The following is a 10,179-nucleotide window of genomic DNA, read 5'->3' as shown; positions in this document are numbered from 1 at the left end:
AAATAGAGGGCAACTGAGTACTTACCTCAAGACCCCAACCATAACACCACAACACAGCAAAGGCACATGGAAAGCTTGAGGTACATCTTCCTGGGCCAGGACATTATGAACATTTTGACTGGTCTCTCTGCTACATATTAACAGACAAGGGAGACATTATGTTCAGTTGCAGCAGACCAGCTACATCGTCTTCAAGTTCCATGAAATCCATTTGTGCAAAAACATTTCTCAATGGACACACACACACGTGGTCTGATCATGTCTCTTTGAATAATCTCTCCCCCGTCTCGGAGTAAGCGAAGCTCCCTGAACCCCCATGCTAATCGCTCGATTATAAGACTTGGTGCAAACACAATCACAACATAAACCGCAAGCTAAACACACCATTATACTCCACATAAAACCACACAAAGCAGTAAAAAGGCACCAAGTAGAGTATTCTTCCAGCCAGACATAAACTCAAACAGTGTATCAATACAGACAAGAGAATACACCTGCGAATGAAAAGAGGTCAGGTAATGAATGTGTGTCTGTTGAGGGAGATCATCTATATTGTGAGGTCGTTTCCTACTATGGCAGGATAGTGTGTGTGTGTGTGTGTGTGTGTGTGTGTGTGTGTGTGTGTGTGTGCGTGTGTGTGTGTGTGTGTGTCTTTGCGTCCGTTCGTGCGTATGTGCATATGTGTGTGTGTGTGTGTGTGTGTGTGTCTGTTCCCTTGCGTCCGCTTGTGCGTATGTGCATGTGTGTGTGTGTGTGTGCGTTTCCTCCACAATGGGCTCACCTTTTCACCCTGGTGTGCGGATATCCTCACCAGGCACCAGCCCAGGGCACCGCAGCGGCAACAAATTCCGAGGGCCTCTCAGGCGTCTTACAAAGTGCCCGGAGGAAGCCGGAATTATATAACGTAGGACGTGAATCTAACATAATTTACAAAACAATACTCCTTTTGAATGTTTGAAAATGGGTTAATTTATGTTTGGAAAAGAGTCACATTAAAATAACATGGAATCACGTTGATGGTGTAATTAACGCTGTTACAGTAGTCGCAAGTGATCTTTGGGGAAATCTACCCACAATGGGGATAAAACATAGCATACGAGTGCTTGAATGCTGGTGCACAAGATGTGGCTTGCGTTGCCTTTTTGCCTTAAGTACAGGTAATCCACAAGTGTCAGTGATTGAGGAGTTACAAATCCCACAGTTACAGACATGCAGGTGGCACTGGAAAGAGACTACATACCAGCAGGTTTTTTTTTTTTTTCTTTTTCTAAACCTCTACTTCAAATGATTACCATTCACCGTGTAGGGCTGGGACAGTAGAGCTAGTTATCACTGCCAAACCAAACTGGGGGAGAATGTGAAACTGACAACTGGCTAATGCATAAGGCATAACACACACACACACACACACACGCACGCACGCACACACACACACACACACTATTGCGCACGCACACTCATACACTCTGGTCATGTTTTTGCTACAGTAGACTGTTTTCCTCTGCATCCTGTTTGAGTGGTCATGCCAAACTCCCAGCCAAGTCACACAAAACAAGATGGCTGTCCCAGTCCTGCTGAACCATCTGTGCTCAGTTGACTTCCACAAGGCAGTGCACAGAAAATGGCCTCCTTTAACCTCCATGTGTTAAAAGATGTTGTTCACAATACATCACACTCAACCGGATGATTTCAAAGAACTCCTTAAAACCTGTAGTAAATATTGTGACAGCATATCCTGCTAGAAAAACACAATTCTTACCCCAAGAAAGCATCCAAAGCAATGACAACAACAGTTATCACCTCAGGTCCAGGATAAGAGAAAAGAAATACCCCCACTGCCAGACAGAAAGTAACAAGACACCTTAGTGTGAATACAAATGGAGTTTGTTATAGTTTGGCATTGACTCTTTAAACATTAGAATTCAGAAAGTGTCCTGGCAATGTGAAAAAAAACAGGAAAATTCAACTGAATAAAATGAAAAATGAAATAAAATGCATTTTGCAAATGAAAATAATTCCTATTCCATTCCAGTTATATTTGCCATACCTTTTTCTCAGCACCTTTCTGTTTTTATACACCGTATTTACAGTAAAGGCCCTTATCAAAACATGTTTTGATATTGAATAATTGAACAGGTTCAACATGATACCGTGACAGACAGAGTCCTCCTTATTACTGCCTCTCCGTCTGCCAAGCTGGAAAAAGACACACTTCATCGTTTGACAGGCCTGATGAATCTTCCTGCTTAGGAATCTTAAGGAGATTTGAGTAGCGGTGAAAAGCTTGTCAGAAATGACATTCAAAACCCTAATCGTACACAACTGGAGGGGAGTAACACGTTTGATCAATTATAGTCGAATTAGTAATTATAGTCGCATTAGTAACTGATACTGTATTTTAAAAATGTGTTTGACACGTGTTGTTTTATGATGATATGAGATGTTGTCATATCATATGGTGAATTTTATTGGTAACTTAATGGGACTGTATCTCAGTAGTTGATTTGAGGTGTTGGAAGAAGCCGTGTCTGATCCTCCACCCTCACAGTGAATGATCCCTACTTCTACAGAAACAAGGCAACGGCTCAATTTCACAAGAAGATTGAGTCAAAGTTACAAGCCTGTTGCAAAACAGACACTATTTTCCTCCCCTCTCCTCTCCTCCCCCCCCCCCCCCCCCCCCCCATGCCCTCTTCTTCTGTCTGCCCTGTCAGAAAATCCAGACAGAGCAAGAGAGACAGAGATGACTCCATCCTAATGAACTAGAACAAAATAAGGATTGCTAGCTGTTAGCGCTTCAAGCTCGGTGACGGCGGCTCGACATTTACATGCTTCTCTATTCTCTATTGTGCAACTGGGCAGCCATTCAGGTGCAGTGTAGGGGTAAAAATGCTGATGTGGGAGCCACAAGAGCGTGGCTACAGGCAGGCTGAGGCATTATTAACAAGGTGTTGACACACAGATCCACACGGAGCTGTCTGCCGATGCTCAGTCTGACATTTGCAACCGAGCATGGCCGTAATTGTGGGCTATGCCATCAGGACGGTACTGAGCGGTGAATGTACTGTCTATCAGGTCAGAGGTGAATACAGAATGTATGTCCTAGGGGCCGTCAGGGGGTCAGGGCGATGTAGAGTAAGGTACTGAAGGTGTGTGTGTGTGTGTGTGCGTGTGTGTGCGTGTGTGTGTGTGTGTGTGTGTGTGTGTGTGTGTGTGTGTGTGCGTGTGTGTGTGTGTGTGTGTGTGTGTGTGCGTGCGTGCGTGCGTGCGTGCGTGTGTGCGCGTGCGTGCGTACATGCATGTGTGTGTGTGTGTGTGTGTGTGGATATGAGAGAGAAGCATATAAGGAATGTATAGGTTTCAAAAGTACACCAAAAAAGGAAACAGCACACAATTAGTAAATAGTTACTGTGACAGATACAAATGTATGTGTTCCTGAACAAAGACTACTGTAGAAATGGGTTCAAATTGCTGTCAACAGGTTTGTCATGGGAAAGTGACATTACATTCATTATCAGACATAAACGTGGGGCAATGTCAATAGTCCTATGGCAGACAGTGACAGTGACTGGACCAGAGATACACACACACATGCGCACACACACACACACGCACGCACGCACGCACAAACGTAATTTCACACATGCGCACACACAGACACGTCATTTTACTGCCACGTCACACACATACACACATACACACATACACGTCATTTATTTTTCACACACGCACACACACACACACACACATATCATTTAACGGCGCCCCCCCCCCCCCCTTGGCACACTGCTTCAGTTATGTAAACTGGGCCAGGCTGTGAGCCAGTCAACCGTCCAGGGTAACTTTGCATCTAGACTAGGCCTCTGCAGCTGGCCATGCAAACAAGAGGAGTGAGAGGACTCCAGAGTGCAGAGGCGGTGTTATCACACACACACAGGCAAGCGGGCACGCACGCACACGCACACACACACGCACACACACACACACACACACACACACACACACTTTTATGTAGTGAATGCACACACAGACAAATAAACCAACAGAGAAAATACCGAAAAACTATACACAGCACATTGACAATTTATACTTTGAAAAATACAAACATTGAAATTGTTTGCTTAAATTTGACATCATATCTTGTGTGACTGTATATTTGAAAAGAACAAAGCTCAACAACAGAGGATCCCGATTTCACTTCACTGATCACAGAAGACTCTTTCCTGCTCTCCTCCTCTCCACTCTCTCCTCCTCTTAAACTTTCCTCTCCATTCTCTCCTTCAGCCTCCTTATCCCCAGTGGCCACATCACAGAATCTAGCCTCCATCTCAAGAGGCCGTATCAGAGTCGAAGTGCTGATCTGGTATATGGACAGGTGGGGCCTGATCCTAGATCAGCACTCCTGCTCTGAGACGCTTTGTGAATACGGGCCCAGACCTATTGTTTTCAACCTGCTGCATCCTGAAAAACACAACAACCTCAACTGATATAACCCACCTGTGTTCTTGGCCAGCAAATGGTTAAAGTGTTCAAATTCAAATTGCTGATTTGTTTCTCTTTGTTTGAAGAGAGCCGTTTATCTGGCGTTCTCGTGACAGACGCGAGCGCACTCTTCATTTGCCTTGACTGACTGCTGCTCCGATGCGCAGCTGTGCGGGATTCCACTGCGGTTATTTTCCTCCCTGGGCGGCACTGATGCGCGGGTTTTATCCTTCAGAATGGCCCCAATGCGTAGTTACTGACGACTCCGCTGCTGGGGTCTTCTCATGCTGAACCAAAGTGGGTCTACTCTACTCTAGGTCTCTCTGGAAAAAAGAGATTTCAAACCACATAGGACATGGTCAAATAAGACATAATGAAATAAATATGGACAACATGTCTTGGAGTTGGTGTCACTATTTTAAGCACCCTAGGAAAATATTTGGAATAAAAAGGTTACTGTGAATGAAACGCTGGAATAGAAAAAGAAAAAAGAGGGAGCCATCTTGAAAACCAACCGACTATGACCTGCACAAAAACACACCCAGGAATTTGTAGATCCACTTCCCTTCTCTAACAACAACATCAATGAAACCATCGAAAGATTTGGTCTCGTTTTTGAAATCCGTAATTCATTGAGAATCATTTGTTTTATTATCATTTTTGCTATCAGACTTTCATCAGTAACAAGGCAAATAGGCGGTGTCAACTACATCCTGTCAACACCTCATCACCCCTTAAAAAGACCATAAGTCGTATCATAATCCTCTATCATAAACACAGATGTTAAATAGATCTTGATCAAACATTTAAACAGCTACAGTAGCCTCTGGTGTGTGCAGGCCCATGCTGTGAGGCATAGGTAAACTATGGCAGATATGACTGTGTGATTAACTCCACAATGAATTTCTGGAGGGTTAGTCATGTCTTTTGTCCGCAGCCATGGAGCATGAGATACAGTGAACCGGCTTATGAACAAGGTGGGGCTCAATGCTAATAAACTATTTTACTATTTCACCTGTCATTAGCACATGGGTAATCCTTAAGATACCGCCAATCACTCACAATTAAACACAATTATTTTCACCAATGATAGTCTTGCTTTTTATGCAAATCTACAAATTCTGTATAACATCCAATTTCAACAGCAACTGACCTTTTTTTTTTTCTTTTTTTTTTTTTTAAGATATTGTTAAAACACTGAATTATACACATTTTAGAATGGAATTAAACACACAAGATTTGCCCGGACAAAAAACACATTACTAAAGTACCAAGCAGATCTCCATTGATATGAATGGCTATTCCTACAGCACTCTGATATGCAGTGAATGTTATATTTGCATGTCACAATCTCAGGGCAGCCAGACAGGGGTGTCAGCTGGCTTTGCATGCCCTATGAACACACACACACACACACACACACACACACACACACACACACACACACACACACACACACACACACACACACACACACACACACAGAGACACACGCACACACACACCAACATGGTCGCATCATCTCAACACACATTTACCCACGTTTTACATTCACCATGAATGGACAGCACCTCAGATGTTGTGTGGCATCTCACCAGTCCAGATAAATGACCATGCAGTGCTTCCTATCATCCAGCTCATGTCTGTGTCGTCAAAACAATGACAACAATATGGATGTGCGGTTTCGGCAGGTGATCATGAAACATTGATGACACCAGCTGGCCTATCTCGTACCTCACAGACGCTGGGAGGCATCACTATAGTCTATCCCGGCAGGGATAGGGGAACTACTGGGCCCTGGACCCCAACGCAGAGGACATGTTTGAGAGCGGCAGCTTCCTCCGACGCAGGAAGAGGATCAAGCGCTGCGACTTCACCACGTACAACTCCTTCGTCCACGAGTCACCCGTCTTCTATCACATCACTATAGTAAAATAGATGAACACCTGTTCTTACTATAAAAACAGGCACTGTTTGGGCTCAGTCCAGGCCAAATCTGAATTTCATCATCGAATTCAACCAAACATTCAGTATGAACAATTCACTATGAACCCATCAATTTGCAGGTGTCTTAAATGTCTCACTCATCACCAAGAACGCCACCTCGATGCAAACACAGGGCCAAGCGGACATCTTGAGTTGCCCCGGAAAGCTCTGCCAAGTTCTAGGGATTACCTCGCGGTTGACAGGTATGTGTGTATGTGAGTACCTCCGTGGTGACACCTCCAGGCTGAGGGGACCCCAGCCCCGGCCCAACCCCAGGGGGAGAAGCCTGTCATCGGGCTGTTGTCTCGGGGAAGCCTCCCTACCCTGGCATCTCTCTCTGGGGTTGACACCAGTGTGTGAGTGTTGAGTGCTGGGATAGAGCAGCAGGGTGTTTCCACTCTGTTTGTCTAAGGGCTTGAGTTAGCTCACCCCAGCACTCTGGAGTGGAGTGAGACGCATAACACAAGTGCTGCTGACAGGGTTTTAACTAGGAGCTACAGTACAGTACACCTGTTAGAGCTGATAACAAATTGCCGTTAACACAATCATTTTTGCCATTATGTTGAAAACAACATCATCGAGTGTTGTGTGAATAAATGTATCATCATTTTCATCTGTTTTTGCATTCTAGCAAACGTAATCAAGAAATATATCGGTGAAAAAAACGTTACGATAAAATCTGTTCCATATTTGCCACCCGGTGTTGACCCCCTTCAGTGTTGGGTGGTGCCAGGGGTGATGGTTAAGGCCTGGTTTTGCATGCTGAAAACACACAGGACATTTACATCTCTTAACACAGCTGGGTCCTCCAACCACTGGCCCAATACCAACAAGGAAACCAGGTAGAAAAACAATACATTCATGACTCTACCACTAAAGAGACCTTTTAGAGAGAAACGTCAAAACAACAAAGACCCATTTTAGACCTTTTAAAATACACTGAGGTCTACGTTGGAGGTCAATTTGAATGCTTAGAGGTAAAAGTAATTTGGTTTTACATTCATGGTCACATGATTTAATAAGGACTGAACAAGATAAATTTGACAGCCAGAGAGAAACACTGATATTAGGCTGTAGGCAAAGAGGAGGTGGCCATTCAACAAGCTAACTACATTAACTCCCAACAAAACAAGGAATACACTTTTCTACCCTTTTGAAAGTTTTAATACTTGACATTTTAAGCTGTCTCACAATATGTTTTGCTAAAATGTCAATGTTCCCCTACATAAACAAACAACAATAAAACAAAAATCCTCACACTCTCATCAGAATCTATTTTGCCAACAGCAGTGCATTCATTGAAACTTGAACAATAAACCATGATACATTAGCCGTGGTGGAGGTATGTCAGTGAGGGAGGTGTGGCTCCTCAGGTGTTCTATGCGGAGGAGGTAGTACAGACCTCAGCTAACTCACTGTCACTCTCACACAAACTCTCGCACCTCTAACAACAACACGCACACACACACACACACGCTGTCTACGTATACTATATCTTTACTCTCTTTGTCTAACAAACACACTCCTGGATTTATTGAAGAAGAGTTGCATTGATTGCAGAGCAAGAGCGTCACAGGGGAAGTAACAATCTAATGCTTATTTGTGGAGACGCTGGTTTTGGACATGAGGACTTAATGGGAGTTGTATAGAATGCGTGTTGCGGTCTGTTGAACAAAGCATGCCTGTCTGACGAGCACATCTCTTTTGCTGCTTTTCTCTCTAAGCTCTCTCTGCTCCTGGTTTTTCCCTGATAGACTGTAGCAGATGAACTCAATGACAACACTAGGACAGCCTTAGGAGAAACCTTTTTTGGACAGTAAATCAGTTTTGTTTGGACATTTGTGAACGATACGCAACAATGCCGGTGGTCAAAGTAGAGAAAGGCTCTCTTTCAGAGATCTCTCTGGCCGGTCCCCCCGACCCTCCCACCACGACCACCGCAGAGGAACCACCACGAGGCCGCCGCCGGAAACGACCCACGCAACGCGGGAAGCCCCCCTACAGCTACATCGCCCTCATCTCCATGTCCATCGCTAACTCACCCGACCGCAAGCTGACCCTGGGGGGCATCTACAAGTTCATCACCGAGCGCTTCCCCTTCTACAGGGACAACTCCAAGAAGTGGCAGAACTCCATCCGCCACAACCTGACCCTCAACGACTGTTTCATCAAGATCCCGCGGGAGCCCGGCAGGCCCGGGAAGGGGAACTACTGGGCCCTGGACCCCAACGCCGAGGACATGTTTGAGAGCGGCAGCTTCCTCCGACGCAGGAAGAGGTTCAAGCGCTGCGACTTCACCACGTACAACTCCTTCGTCCACGAGTCACCCGTCTTCTCACCCGCCGTGCAGATGGCCCGGTCAGCGGCCTACGCCAATGCCGTCTACCCCAACATGGCAGCGGTGAGCCCACCGTACGGGCATCAGCAGCTGCCCTCCGCCTACTACCCCTCGTCCTCGCCGTCGGGGTTTGGGCCAACACAGTCTCGTATGTTCAGCATCAACACCCTCATAGGGCATCCACAGGCATCTGCCAACGGGCTGGGGGGCCAGGGGCCCGAGCTGATTCAGCAGCCCAGCCGGAGCTTCAGTCCCGAGGGAGGGCCCGCGGGACCAAGCCCCTGCAGCCTGGGAGCTCCAGCCTTCCAGACCCAGTCCTGCGGAGGGGCCATGCTCTCCCGCACCTCTACCCACGTTGGGTTCCCTTACTCTGGGCCTAACGGACACCCCCACCACCCCCATCACCCCCACCACCCCCACCACCCCACCCAGGGCTCCTACCCCCAGGGACACAGCCAGGGGTATGGGGCCTCAGGACGGCTCCACTCCTCTCCCCCCATGGCTGGGGATTCAGTGGACCCTTACGGGAGGGCGTCCCCAGCACAGCTGGGCTCCTTCTCCCAGTATAATGGCCCGGGCCCCATCACAACCACTGGTGCCTATTTAAGACACCCGTCCTACTCAGGCAACATGGACAGGTTTGTGTCTGCCATCTGAAAAAAACTGTAGCATTGAAATGTATAGATGGGGTGGGTTTGGCCGTTCCTACACAGAGGAATTGTGACATTAGTTTTACGGCGACGGAATGATTGAAACAGAAAGACTTCAGGACACACATTTCTTTTGATGTGTACATGAGACTGGTGCATATTCGAGTAATAAAATTGCATTCTTTCAGTAACTGTGATACAAAAATCTGCAACTGCAATAATTAAGATATAATACTTTACATACATATCATAATGTGCCTTTTCCCATGCATTTGGGATTTGAATCTAAACGCTAAAGTTGGTGTCTGGACTTGTGGGTTATCCATATGAGTGTATCTAAAGCATGAGTGAGGTTTTGCAGTTCATTTGATTTTTTTGTGGTTCAATTCTGTGTACAGATGTCTTTTTGTTGATTGTTTGATTGAGTTACTTGCAGTGGACTTGTGTATAAAACTGTGTGTATAAATTATTGTGCTTGATGATTTGTATTTGATAAAGGATTTTGGAGAAACATTTGCTTGAGATGTATTATGTGTATTCCTTAATTTGCATGTTGGGAATACAGCACAATAGTTGCATTCATTTGAGAATAGAAAACTAAGAAAAAACACATATTATTATTATCATAGATATAACTTCCATAATAACTTCCATAATAACTTACATAACTTACATAATTACATGGAAATGCAGCTTACATGCACACCACATTAGGAGCAAAAT

At 45.4% G+C, this 10,179-nt stretch overlaps 1 protein-coding gene across 1 annotated transcript; it reads left to right on the top strand.

The window, feature by feature from the left end:
* The first annotated feature begins 7,908 nt into the window (after nt 1–7,908).
* Nucleotides 7,909–9,961, top strand: foxe1 (forkhead box E1). Its single transcript, XM_083692682.1, has one exon. It carries the CDS (start codon nt 8,327–8,329, stop codon nt 9,461–9,463), a length of 1,137 nt encoding a protein of 378 aa, XP_083548808.1. The 5' UTR covers nt 7,909–8,326; the 3' UTR covers nt 9,464–9,961.
* The last annotated feature ends 218 nt before the right edge of the window (nt 9,962–10,179 follow it).

This window comes from Argentina silus (genome assembly GCF_951799395.1).
Source record: "Argentina silus genome assembly, chromosome: 21".
NCBI classification, from domain to species: Eukaryota; Metazoa; Chordata; class Actinopteri; order Argentiniformes; family Argentinidae; genus Argentina; species Argentina silus.
The sequence above is the reverse complement of the archived record's forward strand: the minus strand, read 5'-3'. Positions and strand labels throughout refer to the sequence as shown.